Raw genomic sequence first — 20596 nt, forward strand, 5'->3', positions numbered from 1 at the left:
GATACCAAGGGAACATTCCATGCAAAGATGGGCTTGATAAAGGACAGAAATGCTATGGACCTAACAGAAGCAGAAGATATCAAGAAGTGGCAAGAATACACAGAAGAACTGTACAAAAAAGATCTTCACAACCAAGATAATCATGATGGTGTGATCACTCACCTTGAGCCAGACATTCTGGAAGGTGAGGTCAAGTGGGCCAGAGGAAGCATCACTATGAACAAAGCTAGTGGAGGGGATGGAATTCCAGTTGAGCTATTTCAAATCCTGAAAGATGATGCTGTGAAAGTGCTGCACTCAATATGCCAGCAAATTTGGAAAACAGCAGCAGCCACAGGACTGGAAAGGGTCAGTTTTCATTCCAATCCCAAAGAAAGGCAATGCCAAAGAACACTCAAACTACTGCACAGTTGCACTCATCTCACACGCTAGTAAAGTAATGCTCAAAATTTTCCAAGGCAGGCTTCAGCAATACGTGAACCATGAACTTCCAGATGTTCAAGCTGCTTTCAGAAAAGGAAGAGGAACTAGACATCAAATTGCTGACATCCGCTGGATCATCGAAAAAGCAAGAGAGTTCCAGAAAAACATCTATTTCTGCTTTATTGATTATGCCAAAGCTTTTGACTGTGGCAATATTTGGACTGTGTAGATCACAATAAACTGGAAAATTCTGAAAGAGATGGGAGTACCAGACCACCTGACCTGTCTCCTGAGAAACCTGTATGCAGGTCAGGAAGCCACAGTTAGAACTGGACATGGAACAACTGACTGGTTCCAAACAGGAAAAGGAGTATGTCAAAGCTGTATATTGTCACCCTGCTTATTTAACTTATATGCAGAGTACCTCATGAGAAATGCTGGGCTGGAAGAAGCACAAGCTGGAATGAAGTTTGCTGGGAGAAATATCAATAACCTCAGATATGCAGATGACACCACTCTTAATGGCAGAAAGTGAAGAAGAACTAAAGAGCCTTTTGATGAAAGTGAAAGAGGAGAGTGAAAAGTTGGCTTAAAGCTCAACATTCAGAAAACTAAGATCATGGCATCTGGTCCCATCACTTCATGGCAAATAGATGGGAAAACAGTGGAAACAGTGGCTGACTATATTTGGGGGTTCCAAAATCACTCTAGATGGTGACTGGAGCCATGAAATTAAAAGATGCTTGCTTCTTGGAAGGAAAGTTATGACCAACCTAGACAGCATATTAAAAAGCGGAGACATTACTTTGCCAACAAAGGTCTGTCTAGTCAAGGCTATGGTTTTTCCAGTAGTCATGTTATGGATGTGAGAGTTGGACTACAAGGAAAGCTGAGCGCCAAAGAACTGATGCTTTTGAACTGTGGTGTTGGAGAAGACGCTTGAGAGTCCCTTGGACAGCAAGGAGATCCAACCAGTCCATCTTAAAGGAGATCAGTCCTGGATGTTCTTTGGAAGGACTGATGTTAAAGCTGAAACTCCAATATTTGGCCACCTGATGCGAAGTGCTGACTCATTTGAAAAGATCCTGATGCTGGGAAAGATTGAGGGCCGGAGGAGAAGGGGATGACAGAGGATGAGATGGTTGGATGGCATCACCAACTCGATGGACATGGTTTTGGGTAGACTCTGGGTGTTGGTGATGGACAGGGAGGTCTAGTGTGCTGCAGTTCATGGGGTTGCAAAGAGTCAGACACAACTGAGTGACTGAACTGAACTGAAATGAACTGACTGAATCAAAAGAAAAATGAGATATCACCCTACACCTATCAGAACAGCTATCATTAAAAAAGAACACAAATAACAAATGTGGGTGAGGATGTGGAAAAAACGGAACCCCTGCATACTCTTGGGAATGTAAATTGGCACAGACTCTGTGGAAAACAGTATGAAGTTTTCTCAAAAACTAAAAATAGAACTACCTTATGATCCAGCAATTACACTCCTGAGTGTATTTCCAGAAAAAACAGGAACACTAATTTGAAAAGATACATATACTGTAATGTTCAGAGCAGCACTGTTTACAATTGCTAGGATATGGAAGCAACCAAAATGTCCTTCAACAGATGAATAAAGATGTGGTATATATATACAATGATATATTTTACTCAGCCATACAAAGAATGTCATCCTGCCATTTGCAGCATCATGGGTGGACCTAGAGTATATTAGGCCTAGTGAAAAAAGTCAGACGGAAAAAGACATACTGTATGTTATCACTTATCTGTGTAATGTAAAAAAATAATAAAACAAACAAATGTATATAGGAAAACAGAAACAGACCCATAGAAAACAAGCTAGTGGGCTACCAATGGGGAGAAGGAAAGGAGGAGGAGGAAGATCGGAGTATGATATACAAAACCACTTATGTATAAAATAAACAAGCTCAAATATAGACTGTACAACACAGGGAATTATAGCCATTATTTTGTTATAACTGTTAATGAAGTATAATCTATAAGAATATGGAATCACTATGCTGTACCTAAAACTAATATAATATTATAGATAACTATACTTGAAAACCAAAAACCAAAAAAAAAAAAATACTAGTACAAAAAACACGCCATAGAGTTGGGCTATATAATACAGCTTGATTTTCAATTTAAGTCTGAGAAAATATTTTCACTAATGGGTTTAATTCCTTTACTTTCTTTGTGATTACCAAGGTGTTTAGTTTTTTATGATTTTAATTTGTCTTCTGAGCATAAAAAATTTTCACTTTTTTTTATCCTTTCCTGCTTTCTATTAGAGTGTTCTTTAAAAATATTAAATAATATCCTATTTGCTGGTTTGAAAGTTACACTTCTACTTTTTGTTCTTTTAATTGCCAATGCTCATACTTTTAGAATCACTAGAGCAGGGGTCCCCAACATCCAGGATCTAATGCCTGATGGTCTCCAGTGGAGCTGATGTACTAATAATAGAAATGAAATGCACAATAAATGTAATGTGTTTGAATCATCCCCAAACCATGTCCCCCCATTCCCAGTCTGGTAAAATTGTCTTCCACGAAGTAGGTCCCTATTGCCAAAAAGGCTGGGGACCACTGACCTAAACGGCTTGTTAAAGCAAGATTGTGGGGCCCACTCCTAGAATTTGTAATTCAGTGGACTTGGCCTGACATCCAAGTATTTGCATTTCTAACAAGTCCCCAGATAATGCTAATGTTGTGCCTCTGGAAATCACATCTTGAAAGTCTGACAGTAATTAATTGGTGGCTGCTGCTGCTAAGTTGCTTCAGTTGTGTCCGACTCTGTGCGACCCCATAGATGGCAGCCCACCAGGCTCCCCCGTCCCTGGGATTCTCCAGGCAAGAATACTGGAGTGGGCTGCCATTTCCTTCTCCAATGCATGAAAGTAAAAAGTGAAAGTGAAGTCGCTCCGTCGTGTCTGACCCTTAGCGACCCCATGGACTGCAGCCCACCAGGCTCCTCTGTCCATGGGATTTTCTAGGCAAGAGTACTTGTGTGGGGTGCCATCTCCTTCTCCGAATTGGTGGTTACCACCAGATAAATATTAGCATCTGTACCCAGTAACCATTCTTAGTTGACATCCTAGTTATTTTTGAATTCTTCTACTTGTTCTCTACCCTCCCATCAGCTCAGTCATATGTTAAAATGTTTAAATGTCCTTTTTCCTGGTATTTTTAGGTTTGCAATTCTCAGATGAATTTCTTTGACCATCTAATCCCATAATATTGCCAGGAGCAGAATCAGGACAGTAATTTCTCATAGGAGAAAAAAATTTTCCCCTATTCTGAGTACCAGACAGAGAGAAACTTTCTTGCAAGTTTCCCTAGTCTGATGGCTAGAGTTTCTTTGGTCTCTTTTATATGTAGGTTCAACATTTACAGACTCTTGACTAGAAGCAGCAGTTTAGCTCTGGCGGGATACAGTCTACAGGGTCACAAAGAGTTGGGCACTTAGCACACACACATATGGAGGTACAGCCTTTACAAACTCCTGATTGTAAGTAGCAATTTAGCTCTGTGCCTTCTGTGAACCCAAGGTCATGTCTCCTGCCCTTGATAGGCAGTTCAAACTCCAGCTTTGAGTCTTAGACTGTGTTTGTAGACTTGGGGGAGAAGGATGTATTTCACTCAGCATTTCTATGTATTTCATGGAGTGGAGGTTGGGGAAACTATGTAATCTCAGATTACCTGGTTGTGTATTATTTTTCAGTTGCCAACTAGCAGAGAACATGGGGTATAGGGTCAAAAACTTTGAAGAGTAGAAAGTAAGTGGAAAAGAGAACCCTTGTCTGGAATGCACCTGAGCTTTGGGACTTGGTAGCATATCATTGGTATAGAAGAATAGTAGGTGGTATTGGAAGTAATTGAAGGAAGGCACCTTGCTGGTGATAGTTAACACTATAAATGAGGCCTGGGAAATTAAAAAATTTTAAATTTTTATTAAGGCCAATTTTCCATGAAATGTTTTTATTTTGTTTAAAGCACATACTACTAAAAAATTAAAATATTTTTCTTTTGGAGTCATTCTTTTCTCAGATATTGACTTATCTTTCTTAGGTGTACATTGACAACATATGCTGAAGAATATGCTCCACCATATGAATATCAGCCACTTGTGAGTATAACAGAGCTGAAAAGCCATATTCTAATATTTCTGTGTTTAATATGATTCTTTACATCTAGTGTAAATAGTCAAGCTTGAGAAGAAAGGACAAATTGTTGAGATTTATGATGTTTTATATTTATCTAGAGATATTAGCTATTTGTGGGAGTTTATGGAATATTTTATGGTTATGATTTATTTTGGGAACAAGTTTATAGATTTCAGGGAGAAAATATTGCAGTATCTAAAATATATTAGTTACTTTCTTCCTCATCTTTGTTTTATTGTCCTGCTCCATAAATGCAATTTATCTGGAATAAGAATCTACCTTTCTATTCATTTGTATTATATTAGCATATGAAAATAAGTGGTTTAATTTAGCCCTGGGAAATATGTATGCTGATAAAATATGTCCAGTTTTACAACTTCAATATCAGTTCAGTTCAGTCGCTCAGTCGTGTCTGACTCTTTGCGACCCCATGAATCGCAGCACGCCAGGCCTCCCTGTCCACCAACTCCTGGAGTTCACCCAGACTCACATCCATTGAGTCAGTGATGCCATCCAGCCATCTCATCCTCTGTCGTCCCCTTCTCCTCCTGCCCACAATCCCTCCCAGCATCAGAGTCTTTTCCAATGAGTCAACTCTTCGCATGAGATGGCCAAAGTCCTGGAGTTTCAGCTTTAGCATCATTCCTTCCAAAGAAATCCCAGGGCTGATCTCCTTCAGAATGGACTGGTTGGATCTCCTTGCAGTCCAAGGGACTCTCAAGAGTCTTCTCCAACACCACAGTTCAAAACACCAATTCTTTGGTGCTCAGCCTTCTTCACAGTCCAACTCTCACATCCATACATGACCACAGGAAAAACCATAGCCTTGACTAGACGGACCTTTGTTGGCAAAGTAATGCCTCTGCTTTTGAATATGCTGTCTAGGTTGGTCATAACTTTCCCTCCAAGGAGTAAGCGTCTTTTAATTTCATGGCTGCAGTCACCATCTGCAGTGATTTTGGAGCCCAAAAAATAAAGTCTGACACTGTTTCCACTGTTACCCCATCTATTTCCCATGAAGTGGTGAGACCGGATGCCATGATCTTCGTTTTCTGGATGTTGAGTGTTAAGCCAACTTTTTCACTCTCCACTTTCACATTCATCAAGAGGCTTTTTAGTTCCTCTTCACTTTCTGCCATAAGGGTGGTGTCATCTGCATATCTGAGGTTATTGATATTTCTCACAGCAATCTTGATTCCAGCTTGTGTTTCTTCCAGTTCAGCGTTTCTCATGATGTACTCTGCATAGAAGTTAAATAAGCAGGGTGACAATATACAGCCTTGATGTACTCCTTTTCCTATTTGGAACCAGTCTGTTGTTCCATGTCCAGTTCTAATTGTTGCTTCCTGACCTGCATACAAATTTCTCAAGAGGCAGATCAGGTGGTCTGGTATTCACATCTCTTTCAGAATTTTACACAGTTTATTGTGATCCACACAGTCAAAGGCTTTGGCATAGTCAATAAAGCAGAAATAGATGTTTTTCTGGAAGTGTCTTGCTTTTTCGATGGTCCAGCGGATGTTGGCAATTTGATCTGTGGTTCCTCTGCCTTTTTTAAAACCAGCTTGAATCAGGAAGTTCACATTCACGTATTGCTGAAGCCTGGCTTGAAGAATTTTGAGCATAACTTTACTAGCATGTACTTGTACTTAAAACATTATAAACAAAAGCAAAACAAGGCTGCTTCCTATTAGTCTTGTTCTAGAAGTCCTAACTGGTGCAATAGATAAGAGACTTAGCTACTGAAAAAGAGGAGAAAAAAATCTTTATTTTCAGATAGTATGATTTCTTCTCAGGAGAACCAGGATGTTAAAATAATAAGTACTTAGAATCAGTTTAGACCACTTAGTAAGGTGATTGAATATAAAATATATCGAAGATAATATTTTTCCTTCATATTAGCAATAACTGCTTAGTAAGCAAGCCATAAAAGAAAAAAACATACAAATTGCTATAGCAACACAAAATTTAAGTACTTTTATGAAGAAAATTCTCAGATAAAGATCAATAAAGATGTGGAAGCTCCTCTTCAAAGATGGTAGACAGGCTACTTACCCAGCAAGAGTTAAATGTTCCTCCACCTTTTGAATCACGGTTGTCAGGTGACAGATTTGAGCAATAGAACATGACAAAAGTAACCCTATGCCAAATCTAGGCTAGCTTTAAAAAGACTGCTTCCAATTCCTGGAGCCCTGAGCCACCGAGGCTAGGAAATCTAGGCTACTCTGCTGAAGGGAGAGGCCATGAGGAGGGATAATGATGAGCTTAACTTATGAACGATGAAATCATCTTGGACATCCAGCCTAGTGGGCATAGACTGAAGCTTCAGTTGTCATCTGACTACAAACCACAAGAGATTGCAAGAAAATAATAATAAATTGTTATTTGAAGGCATTAAGTTTTGGGTGTTTTGTTTTTTTTTAAATAAATACACACCAAAGGTAACTGAAACAGAAATCTCAAGTACAAGGGAATAACTACTGTTTAGGGGACTGGAAAACTAAATTAATTATAAGTTAAATTTATAAATTTAATTTAATTACATTAAAAAATCCCAATGGACTTTGTTTACTATCTGAGAACTCTAAGATTCTGAAAGTTATTTGAGAGTATAAACAGATGAGAATAATCAAAAGTTTTTTGAAACAGTGGCATAACCATTTATGGAAATAAAAGATTCCTGAATCCACCTATATTATAATATTATTTATTTTTGCTTATTAAAAAATAGAAATCAAGCTGTTAGAAAAGCAAATATGATGGCTTATGGATTAATATGCTTAATACATAAAGAATTCAGGTTTATTGGCAGGAAAACTGTTCAACCATAGGTAAATGAGCCAAGGGCATATAAAGACAATTCACAAATTAGGAAATAATTATTATTAGTTAACTGACAAATACAGGGCAAATCCCAGTCTACAAATAACAGAATGTGTGAATTAAAACAGTACATTTTTTTGCTAGAAAAATTGGTGATATTTTTTAAAATAATAATACTCTGTTGAGTGACACTGGGGTGAGATGGCTACGTTTTTTTTTTCTATTGCCAGAAATATTGTAAATTGTTTGACTTTCTGGAAAGGAATTTTTCAATATGAATTGATACACTATTTGATCTAATAATTCTAAGGATTTCCCCAAGAAAAACAATTCAATCCAGGGATAAAGTTTATATCCATTGATATTCATCACTGAATTATTTATTATGGCAAACTTGGAAATTACCCAATGTTTTAGAATTGGGTACAGTACTCTAGGGATTCAGAATGAGTCTCCAAAAAATGTTTCACTCCTGCATGAGGATTTTTTTGAGCCAAAGACCCTGTGGGTTAAGATAACCTACTCTCCTCCTTTAACTACCTAGAAGAGTTTAAACTGGGAATTTTTGTCAGGGAAAAAAAAAAAGTTATTACTGGAGATAAATTTTAGCTAAGTTGCTGCATCTATATTGCAGGGCAAATGTCTAATTGCCAAACATCTGCTCTTATTGTCTTGAAATAAGACAATTCCTGTCCTTGGATGCCCCAGGCCTCTATTCCATTCCTTAGCTCAGGATGACATGTATACCTCATTTTATCTTTCTGTCTTTGAACCTTCTCATGTATGTCAGGTTCCTGTATGTATGAAATTAAATTAGACTTTTTCTGGCTAATCTGTCTTATGTCAGTTTAATTCTTAGACTAATCAGAAGACTCTATAAGTGTAAAGGAAAGTTTTGTTTTCCTTTCTGACAGTACTAATTAAATAGGTTGTAATCACATAATGAGATACTTTATATATTTATATATTCCACCCTTTAGAAAGTCCATGGATAGTTCTTAGTGTCTTGATAAATCTTCTTATTTAAGGTCAAGAAAAATCATTACACAAAATTGTATGTGTATTTTTCCTCCATACTTTTATCTAAAAGTATGGAGGAAAAAAAGCCTGAAGAAACTGTTGGGACCACCCAGAGGGATGGTATGGGGAGGGAGAAGGGAGGAGGGTTCAGGATGGGGAACACATGTATACCTGTGGTGGATTCATTTCGATATTTGGCAAAACTAATACAATATTGTAAAGTTTAAAAATAAAATAAAATTAAAAAAAAAAGAAACTGTGAAATGCTAGAAAAGTTGGCTAGTGAATGGTGAAATTCTAGGTGATTTCCTTCATCATTATACTTTTCAATATTTTTCAGTGTAGCAAGCATGGTGATTTATAATCAGAACCACAAGGAAACATATATTATTTAAAAATGAGTTTCAGGCTCATTTCCTTATTTGCATGGGATTTGGCCCCATCTCTAAAAAAAGGAAGTTGCAAGACACATAATTAAAAACTCACAAAATTCAAAGGACTAATTTTCCCATAAGCATAAATATAAAGAATGTGGGATGTATTTTTTGCGTGGATAACTCTTTAGCCACTGTGTTATGTATTTGTGCTTTTAATGTTTTCAGCATTATGTCTAGTATTTCTCATGTTGCTTGTTTCCACGTTAACAGCATGTGATGGCAGTTGGCTTTATTTAGAGTTTTGTTCATTTACTTCTAAGTTTCTCGTCAAAGTAATTGACTTTGAGGCATGTTTTCAGTACTGCTTCTAGCACCCCCATTTAATAATGCTTGCATTACATTGTTATAGAATATAAAAACTATTTTAAATTGTAATGACAGTGAATAGTTAAGTAATAGCAGAATAATGACTGAACTCAGACTTAGAAGATACCATTCACATAAAAAAATGTATGATTCATAAACTACTGACAAAATAAAGAGAATATTTTTTACTTGCTAGAGACCTCACCATGTGGTCTTTGCATAAACACAACTCACCATTCACTCAGCCTATCACTTTTGCAATTATGCAGTTTCTGAAGAAATCTTAAAATATTTTGATTTGTATTATCTCAAATTTTGTGCATGACTTGAAGCTTTATAAATTTTTATATTGTGGTCTCTTACATTTGCTTAATTCATATTTGCATAAAGTAGGATGGAAATTATAAGAAGTCTTGAAGTGAAGTGAAGTCGCTCAGTCGTGTCCGACTCTTTGCGACCCTATGGACAGTAGCCTACCAGGCTCCACCATCCATGGGATTTTCCAGGCAAGAATACTGGAGTGGGCTGCCATTTCCTTTTCCAGGGGATCTTCCCAACCCAGGGATCGAACCCGGGTCTCCTGCATTGCAGACAGACGCTTTACCGTCTGAGCCACCAGGGAAGCCCTAAGAAGTCTTAAGGGAATCCAAATTATCTCCCCATATGAATGAATAAATCCAAAATATTAGGAAGCTATGAAATTATTTCTAAGGAGAGAAAAGAAAGAGAATTGCAAGTTTCTTCTTCAGAATTCCACTTCCTAAAGGGGGTATTTAATTTCAATGAAAGATACCTTCTCTTAAAATCTTCCCTATCCTTCTCCCAAAGAACCAAAATAAAGAAAAAGTCACAGAGATATTACATCAGAAGATTGGTCTAAGACTGGATGTTTGTAGGGTACATGAATCTTTTAGACAAAGGACAAGTGAGGAGAGGGTAATGGTGGAGAGTCAACTGAACACACTCAGGATTAGTAAGGAAAATAATTATTTCAGGCATGGACTAGCAAACTCAGGAAGTTGAGGAGTCTGGGGAATTAAAAAAAGAACAAGCATGGCAATAGTGAAGGAGTGAGAGAGCTAAAAGAATTAGGGGTAGTGAGTGAAGGGGATGTACTGGAATTTATTGATACTTCTGATTTAGAACAATTGGGGGAATGACAGATCCCAAGATGTGGTCATGGGAATGAGGTGTTATAATGGAATCTAAGCCATTGACTTGAGAAGGTGAAAAAATGGTAAGTGAGAGTGTTGGCTAGATTCTACATATGAGTGTTGATGTCAGCCTACAAGATAGTAGGAAAGAAAGGTAGGACCAAAGACTGAGTCAAATGACCAGTCCCTCGGTGGGAGCATTTTGGAGATTCATGGCTCCTCCCAGCCCTGCAGCTGCCATTTGAGTACATCTGATTGGATGGGGGAGCCTGGTGGGCTGCCGTCTATGGGGTTGCACAGAGTTGGACACGACTGAAGCAACTTAGAAGAAGAAGATGAAGAAGATTGGTCTTTACTGTGTGAATTACCATCCTTTTTCCTAAATAGAGCTGTCTATTGAATTATCTTTCCAGGCATATGTGTAGCTTTAAGCCAGAAAATGTTGCATATCTCAGTTCTTTCAGAGGTAAAAAACTGAGGAACTTTTAGAGAGTTATGTATTAAAGCTGGCATGCATTCCAAATTGATTACAAGGAACCTAAGCAGTGTTGCCCAGTAGGTAAGAAAGAGGCTGTATCTGTTTAAAATATTCCCAACAATGGTAGGATTGACCTATCCTGTCACCGGGATTCTGTGCCCTGGTACGAATACAGCATTGTTAAAATATTGATATTTCTGTGCTGTTTAGAAATTTGCTGTGGCCTTGTGTTCTCCAGAACCCTGCTGCCTCAGTAGCCCAGCATTCTGGACTCCCAGGACCCAGGGGTGCATTATGACTTACCTGGGCCCTAAGGACTTTCATGGGCTCCTTCTTCCACTGAAAGAAAGAAAAATTAAATAATTTATTTTACAACTGTATTGCCATAAAGGCAAATATAATCCAGGTTGGATTATATTCATTTTTGTTAATTTATTTTTTTTTATTTTTTATTTTTAAATTTTATTTTATTTAACTTTACAATATTGTATTCGTTTTGCCATATATCAAAATGAATATGCCACAGCTATACATGTGTTCCCCATCCTGAACCCTCCTCCCTCCTCCCTCCCCATACCATCCCTCTGGGTCATCCCAGTGCACCAGCCCCAAGCATCCAGTATCGTGCATCGAACCTGGACTGGCGACTCATTTCATATATGATATTATACATATTTCAATGCCATTCTCCCAAATCATCCCACCCTCTCCCTCTCCCACAGAGTCCAAAAGACTGTTCTATACATCAGCGTCTCTTATGCTAATTTAAAGGCTTATTGAAGAGATGTATTTTTAGGCTGCATTTCTCATTGGTATTTTGTAAAGATTACCTATCCTTTTTTCTTTTATATTTTTATACTGTTTTGCCTCCTTGCCTATTTTTGATTATTTGTGACTATATTATTGTATTTTATAGCCATGTTATGTGATCATGTTATTGTTAACCCTCCTGAAATTATCAGTATACTATGGGTGTTATTTTTGTTGTTGTTTAGACGCTAAGTTGTATCTAACTCTTTTGTGATCCCATGGACTGTAGGCTGCCAGACTTCTCTGGCCATGGGATTTCCCAGGAAGAATACTGGAGTGAATTGCCACTTCCTTCTCTAGGGGATCTTCCTGACTCAGGAATTGAACCTGTGTCTCCTACATTGCAGGCAGATTCTTTACTGCTCAGCCACCAGGGAAGTCCAGTGGGTGTTATTACATAAAACTAAATCATACAACACTCATTTTTTCCTGAGAAATACTTTTGGACTTTGGTACTCTATTTTAAGCAAAATTTTCTGTATAATAGCTGCCATGGCTTACTGCCTTGAGATGTTTATGGGTATTAAATTACTGGCATCATTTTCTGGCTACAATATGAGTTTCTATCATTTAATAGAGTTAGTTTTTCAAAATGGCGTTTGCATTTTTCATTATGGTAAAATATATATAATATAAAAGTACCATTTTAACCTTTTTTTAGTTTACAATTTAGTGGCACTAAGTACATTCAGATTATTGTTATAGTCACTTTTAAAATTCTGATTTTAAGATAAATTAAAACACTTTTGTGGGAACTTTAAAATACTATGGGCCTTAGACACTGGGCTTTCTGTGCCTCATGGCTCAGTGGGCCGAGCCTGGATTTTCTTTCTGGTAGCTTAACACCTGCCTGACAGGGGCATCTAAAACTTGCCCAAAGTGCTTTGTGTGTATTGATTTATAAATACTTTGAATATCATCCCAAACCAAGATACACCTCAGCTAGGAGTCACCTTGAGCACCATCAAGAGCCTTTTATTTTTCTTTTAGGCTCAGAAACATGAAAGAAACTCCTTAAAGGCTGGAATTATCCTTAGTTTCCTGCTTCCCAGGAAGGGATGTCTAACAGGGGCTTTAAAAAGAAGATAAGGGAAAGAGTGACTTACCAAAACCCACCAATGGCTGGGTCAGAAAGTGAATCTAGAACAGGTTGGGGTTTCTGTAGGAAACATTACCTGTCTGAACTAAATTAGCTTTCATTTCCACTTCTTTTTAAGCCCTTCTCTTTGTATCTTCTCCATTCTGTGTCCCTGTGATCTTCCATAATTCCAGTGTAGATAGTCTTTTTCTTTTTTTTTTTTTCTTTTGTTATTATTATTATTTTAAAAATGTAATAGCATGAAAAGTTGTTCATTGTAAATCTGGTCACACTGAATAATCATGTGTAAGCCTTGTAGTCTAGAATAGAGTGTAGTTTTGCCAAGCTTTCATCCAAAAAATTAAGGTTGAACTTTAATTAGGTAAAGTTTCAGAGTCCATAATGTTTCTTCATGATTTTTATTTTAGTACTACTTCACTTTGTACTGCATCTTAATATACCTTCTATTTAATTTTCTCTTTTTTCTTCTGTCAAGGTTCTGACTCACTGTCTACTAAGAGTATAATCATGGCCCTTTGCTGAATACTCTTGTTTATCTTATTATGTACTGTTGACTGAAATAAAATGAGAGAGAGGTTTACATTCTTATGCAAAAGAGGTGTAGTGGTGAGGGAGTGGAATTGGAGAAGAAGGAAGAGAGGTCACATGATTGTACCTAATATTTTTTAATTGACATCAAGGTGTTTCAAAATCCTGCTGCTAGTTAACCACAGAAACAGCCTTCTCTTACTTGGGTTCAGAAGGAGATGGTGGCTTTCTTTGATGTATATTCATACCTGAAAGATCTCAATGTGTGTTGTACATATGTGTGCTGACCTGAAACATATACGTATGGCCATGATTTTGTAGCTTATAGGCAAATAATTCTGAATCTGAGTCTCATGGTATTCTCCGAGTGCTAAGAGACCACATTTCCTAAAATGGGAAGGAATGGGTGAATTTAATTCAGATGACCATTATATCTACTACTATGGGAAAGAGTCCTTTAGAAGAAATGAATTAGCCCTCAAAGTCAACAAAAGAGTCTGAAATGTAGTACTTGGGTACAATCTAGAAAATGACAGAATGATCTCAGTTCATTTCCAAGACAAACTATTGAACATAACAGTAATAATCCAAGTCTGTGCCCCAACCACAAATGCCACAGAAGCTAAAGTTGAATGGTTCTATGAAGAACTACAAGATATTCTAGAACTAATGCCAAAAAGAGATGTCCTTTTCATCATAGGGGATTGGAATGCAAAAGTAGGAAGTCCAGATACCTGCAATAACAGGCAAGTTTGGTCTTAAGGTACAAAATGAAGCAGGACAAAGGCAAACAGAGTTTTGTCAAGAGAACACACTGGTCATAGCAAAAGCACCCTCTTCCAATGACACAAGAGATGACTGTACACTTGGATATCACCAGATGGTCAACACTGAAATCAGATTGATTATATTCCTTGCAGTCAAAGATGGAGAAACTCTTTATAAATTAGCAAAAACAAAACTTGGAGCTGACTATGGCTCAGATCATGAGCTTCTTATTGCAAAATTCAGGCTTGAATTGAAGAAAGTAGGGAAAATCACTAGGCCATTTGGGTATGACCTAAATCAAATTCCCTATGACTATACAGTGGAGGTGATGAATAGATTCAAGAGATTAAATCTGGTAGACAGAGTGCCTGAAGAACTATGGACAGACGTTTGTAACATTATACAGGAGGCTGTGACCAAAACCATCCCAAAGAAAAAGAAATGCAAGAGGGTAAAGTGGTTGTCTGAGGAGGCTTTCTAAATAGCTGAGAAAAAGAAAAGAAAAAGAAAAATAAATAAATAGCTGAGAAAAGAAGAGAACTGAAAGGCAAGAGAGAAAGGAAAAGATATATGCAACTGAATGCAGAGTTCCATAGAATAGCAAGGAGAGATAAGAAAGCCTTCTTAAGTGAACAATGCAAAGAAATAGAGGAAAACAATAGAATGGGAAAGACCAGAGATCTCAAGAAAATTAGATATATCAAGGGAACATTTCATGCAAAGATGGGCACAATAAAGGACAGAAATGGTATGGACCTAACAGAAGCAGAAGAGATCAAGAAGAGGTGGCAAGAATACACAGAAGAACTATACAAAAAAGATCTTCATGACCCAGATAACCATGAAGGTGTGCTCACTCAACTAGACCCGCACATCCTGGAATGTGAAGCCAAGTGGGCCTGAAGAGGCATCGCTATGAAACACAGCTAGTGGAGGTGATGGAATTCCAGTTTAACTGTTTCAAATCCTGAAAGATGGTGCTATTAAAGTGTTGCACTCAATATGCCAGTACATTTGGAAAACTCAGCAGTGACGACAGGACTGGAAAAGGTCAGTTTTCATTCCGATCCCAAAGAAGGGCAATGCCAAAGAATGTTCAAACTACCGCGCAATTGCACTCATTTCACACGCTAGCAAGGTAATGCTCAAAATCCTCCAAGCTAGGCTTCAATAGTACATGAGCTGAGAACTTCCAGACATACAAGCTATATTTAGAAAAGGCAAAGGAACCAGAGATAAAATTTCCAACATTCATTGGATCATAGAAAAAGCAAGGGAATTCCAGGAAAACATCTACTTCTGCTTCATTTATTATGCTATAAAGCCTTTGACTGTGTGGATCAAAACAAACTGTGGAAAATTCTTAAAGAGATGGGAATACCAGAGCACCTTACCTGTCTCCTGAGAAACCTGTATACAGGTTAAGAAGCAACAGTTAGAACCGGACAGGGAACAATGGACTGGTTCAAAATTGGGGAAGGAGCATATCAAGGCTGTGTTTTTTGTAACCCTGCTTATTTAACTTCTATGAAGAGTACATCATGTGAAATGGCAGGCTGGATGAATCACAAGTTGGAATCACCATTGCTGGGAAAAATATCAATAACCTCAGGTATGCAGATGATACCACTCTAATGGCAGAAAGTGAAGAAGAACTAAAAGAGCTTCTTGATGAGGTTGAAAGAAGAGAGTGAAAAAGCTGGCTTAAAATTCAGCATTCAAAAAACTAAGATCATGGCATCTGGCCCCATCACTTCATGGCAAATATGTGTGTGTTGAGTCTTGTCCGACTCTGTAACCCCATGGACTGTAGCCCTCCAGGCTCCTCTGTCCATGGGATTTCCCGGGAAAGACTGCTGGACTGCCGTTTCCTACTCCAGGGGATCTTTCTGACCCAAGGATTGAACCCATGTCTCTTACATACTCTGCATTGACAGGCGGATTCTTTACCAACTAGGCTACCTGGGAAGCCAAATAGAAGGAGGAAAAGTGAAAGATTTTATTTTCTTGGGCTCCAAAATCACTGCAATGATTACCGCAGTCATGAAATTAAAGGACACTTGCTCCTTGGAAGGAGAGTTCTGACAAAGAGCTTCCCTTGTAGCTCAGTTGGTAAAGACTCTTCCTGCAATGCAGGAAACGTGGATTCAATCCCTGGGTCAGGAAGATCCCCTGGAGAAGGAAATGGCAACCCACTCCAGTATTGTTGATTGTAGAATCCCATGGACAGAGGAGCCTGGCAGGCTACAGTCCATGGGGTTGCAAGAGTCGGACGTGACTTAGTAACTAAACCACCACCACCAGACTACATATTAAAAAGCAGAGACATCACTTTGCTGACAAAAGCCCATATAGTCAAAGCTATTGTTTTTCCAGTAGTCATGCTGGATGTGAGAGTTGGGCTATAAAGAAGTCTGAGGGTCTAAAAGTTGATGCTTTCTAATTGTGGTGTTGGAGAAGACTCCTGAGAGTCCCTTGGATTGCAAGGAGATCAAATCAGTCAATCAACCCTTAAGGAAATCAATCCTAAATATTCATTGGAAGGACTGATGCTGAAAAGTGAAGCTCCACTTTGGCCACCTGATGGGAAGAGCTGACTAATTGGAAAAGACTCTGATGCTGGGAAAGATTGAAAGCAAAAGGAAAAGAGGGCAACAGAAGATGAGACGGTTAGATGGCATCACTGACCCAATGGACATGAGTTTGAGCAAACTTCAGGAAATAGTCAAGGACAGGTAAGTCTGGCATGCTGTTGTCCATGTGGTTGAAAAGAGTGGGACATGATTGTGACTGAGCAACAACGATAGGCTTTAACCTTTGGATCATTTGGCAGTTGCTCATATAGTTCCACAAGGCTTCCCCAGCTTCTCTCATTGATCTTTATTTAGATATAGAGATTAATAGACACACAGATAAGATGGAGAGATAGATAAGATATATAGATAATCTGACTATCATATCTATTCTCTCTATCTCAACATTCAGAAAACTAAGATCATGGCATCTGGTCCCATCACTTCATGGCAAATAGATGTGGAAACAATGGAAACAGTGACATACTTTAGTTTTTTGGGCTCCAAAATCACTGCAGATGGTGATTGCAGCCATGAAATTAAAAGACGCTTGCTCCTTAGAAGAAAAGCTATGACCAACCTAGACAGCATACTAAAAAGCAGAGACATTACTTTGCCAACAAAGGTCCATCTTGTCAAAGCTATGGTTTTTCCAGTAGTCATGTATGGATGTGAGAGTTGGACTATAAAGAAAGCTGAGCGCCGAAGAATCGACACTTTTGAACTGTGATGTTGGAGAAGACTCCTGAGAGTCCCTTGAATTGCAAGGAGATCCAACCATTCAATCCTAAAAGAAATCAGTTGTGAATATTCGTTGGAAGGACTGATGCTGAAGCTGAAACTCCAATACTTTGGCCATCTGATGCAAAGAACTGACTCATTAGAAAAGACCCTGATGCTGGGAAAGATTGAAGGTGGGAGGAGAAGGGGACGACAGAGGACAAGATGGTTGGATGGCATCACTGACTCAATGGACATGAGTTTGGGTAAACTCCAAGAGTTGGTGATGGACAGGGAGGCCTGGCATGCTGCAGTCAATGGGGTCACAAAGAGTTGGACACAACTGAGCGACTGAACTGCCCTGAAAAGTCAGGTTATTTTTTGATGTGACTATTCACTGTGGTCATGTATGGATGTGAGAGTTGGACTGTGAAGAAGGCTGAGCACCAAATAATTGATGCTTTTGGACTGTGGTGTTGGAGAAGACTCTTGAGAGTCCCTTGGACTGCAAGGAGATCCAACCAGTCCATTCTGAAGGAGATCAGCCCTGGGATTTCTTTGGAAGGAATGATGCTAAAGCTGAAACTCCAGGACTTTGGCCACCTCATGCGAAGAGTTGACTCATTGGAAAAGACTCTGATGCTGGGAGGGATTGTGGGCAGGAGGAGAAGGGGACGACAGAGGATGAGATGGCTGGATGGCATCACTGACTTGATGGACGTGAGTCTGAGTGAACTCCGGGAGTTGGTGATGATCAGGGAGGCCTGGCATGCTGCGATTCATGGGGTCACAAAGAGTCGGACACGACTGAGCGACTGATCTGATCTGATCTGATCTGATTCATATAGACCTCCATATTTTTCTTTGGGATGACCCTAACCCTAACTCATTAATGATATAGATGTTTATACTTATATTCACAGTCTATACTTCCTTGAACTTCCCATGACTATTTTTCTTTGGTTGAATACCTTTATTTGTTACAAATGTTTTTCCTTTGTCAAATTTTACCAAATAAAAAGATATATATAAAGGTTTCTTAAATAGATAATAAAAATATATCCAACTATTTGCATGTTCTTTACAGCTGCATTTGCCAGTTACTCTTATTCAATCATTGAGGAAAAAATATCCAATAGAAATGAAATCAATTTAAAAGTAATGTAGGGAAATGAACAAAGGAATCTGTCTAAAATGCCTATGACCTGTGATTCCCAGAGTCAGTAAAGTAATTTTGGCTGTAGGAGGATTGTTCTTTTCTTCCCACATCACTCTGTGTGTGTTTAGAAGACAGCCTAATTAGGGGAAGACAGGTCTTCAGTCAAGTGCATGTAAGTAGGGAAGAATTTTATATGTGATATATACTGAAGTTAAACAAAGTATCACAGCAATCTACTTTAATATCTTTTTTAATTCCATCCAATGTGACATTTGGATAAATAAGCTTGTTGCCTCCATACATTTTAAAGAGTAAATGGAGTACACCAAATGAGGATGCTTAAAGGCATTCTAGGGAAGAATGATCTTTGCTGTATGAATGACAGGTGGCTAATAGCTATCTGTAATGGTGGACACAAGGTTAGTTTGCAGTGACTGATTTGGGCAGGAAACGTAACCCATTATGTATTTTTATGGATGAGCTCTCTAGATGAAGGAATTGAGACTGCTCTCAAATTATCTAGTGATATTAAGTTAGGTAGAGTTATTGATATTCTAGAAGGCAGGACTAAAACTGAAAATTACCTTGAGAAATAAAACTATGAAAAATAAAAAGTCCTAAAAAAACAGGATGAAATCAAATAAGAATAAGTGAAATCACAGAAATGGGTAAAGACTGGGTATATGGTTGACTAAGAAACAGCAATGTCATTTTATCCTGAAAAAATGGTTTGTAAGATAAATGATGCTTAGAGGTTATGGGAATGAGGTGGGAAAGGGATGGAAATCTAAGAATTGGATACCCATCACTTACTGATACATTTTACTGATGTAAGTGGTAAAACCATGTCTTATTTGTCTTTCACAATGAGGGAAGGCTGACTGGGCACTCAAGAGGACCCTTCTGTAATATCCTAACTTGTTTTTCTATTATCTGTTAAAAAGAAGAAGGAAGAAAAAGAGAAGGAAAGGAAAAAGAAAACTTTATTAGCCTTAATGCAGATTTTCTGTACAGTGATTCTCTTGCTGGGTCTTTAGTAACTCCCGTTGTTGCAGGGCCTGTTTGCCTTCTGTGTTCCTTTCTCTGACACTTTTTTTCCGTCTTCTATCAGGATGTTTTGGTTTCCCCAACCATTCTCTCAAACAGCACAGTCAAAGATGACAAGAGATTGATTCTTATTGTTGGTTGTGTTTTATCAGGTCTTGCCCTCTATGATGCTTCTTTGGAAGTGAGTAGTCATTGGCTACCACTGCATTCTTTGTGCCCTGCCTTTCCTCAGAATCTATGGCTTTGCAATGCTCTCTCCATGCCTTTTTGTCTCTGTCTTTTGTGGCTTTTTTATGAACCCAGCCATAAGTATTCCCAAGAATTGGGTCCCAGAACCCTGCTCCTCTCATTTTACATAATCTCAGAAAATTAATCCACTCCCATGGCTCTGTAACCATCACCTTTGAGGGGGTAACTTATTTTTATATAATTTCAAACTTACAGGAAATTTATAAGACCAGCACAAGGAGCTCCCATATAATCTTTACCTAGAGTCACCAATTATTTACCATTTGAGAGTAGATTGGAGACTTTGTGCCTCTTTACCTATAAATAATTCAACGTGCATTTCTTAATAACAGACACATAGCCATGGTAAAGTTTTCATACTCACAGAAAATTGATACAGGTTAATTATGAAAGCCAGAGTCCATATTCAAATATGATCCATGGTCCTAGTGATATTCTTTATCGCTATTTTACCCAATCAATTATCACTGCTGTGCATAGGGCACTGACTTCTCTCTTGGACATCTGTCCAACAGCATTACCTTTCAAATAAGCATTTTGTACTGATGTCATCTCTAATTAAAAATGTCTGAGAAGTGACTCATCATTTGCCCCCTTTAACAAGTCCTCCTCATCTCCATCTCTTTTTAATTCTTTTTAATGGTGTTAGAACTCTCCCAGCCATCCAAATTTGAAGGTATGAGCATCTTTGATTCTTTATCCCCAGTTAGGCTAGTAAGTCCTTTAAATTCTTCCTGTGAAATGTCTCCTCTAGTACAGCTCTGCTTAAGCTGTTGTGCTCTGTTGCCCACCCATTCCACACTTGAGATGAATTCTGTT

General features: G+C 38.3%; 1 protein-coding gene across 3 annotated transcripts in view; it reads left to right on the forward strand.

Annotated features, from left to right (window-relative positions):
- The window catches only part of CFAP95 (cilia and flagella associated protein 95), a 130700-nt gene that overhangs the window by 101690 nt on the left and 8414 nt on the right, over positions 1–20596 (forward strand). For all 3 annotated transcript variants that reach the window (XM_045165063.1, XM_045165064.1, XM_045165062.1), the window contains one exon: positions 4512–4569. In XM_045165063.1, the coding sequence (XP_045020998.1) occupies positions 4512–4569 (58 nt within the window). The remainder of the gene's footprint in view (positions 1–4511; positions 4570–20596) is intronic.

Source organism: Bubalus bubalis, chromosome 3 (genome assembly GCF_019923935.1).
Source record: "Bubalus bubalis isolate 160015118507 breed Murrah chromosome 3, NDDB_SH_1, whole genome shotgun sequence".
Lineage (NCBI taxonomy): Eukaryota > Metazoa > Chordata > Mammalia > Artiodactyla > Bovidae > Bubalus > Bubalus bubalis.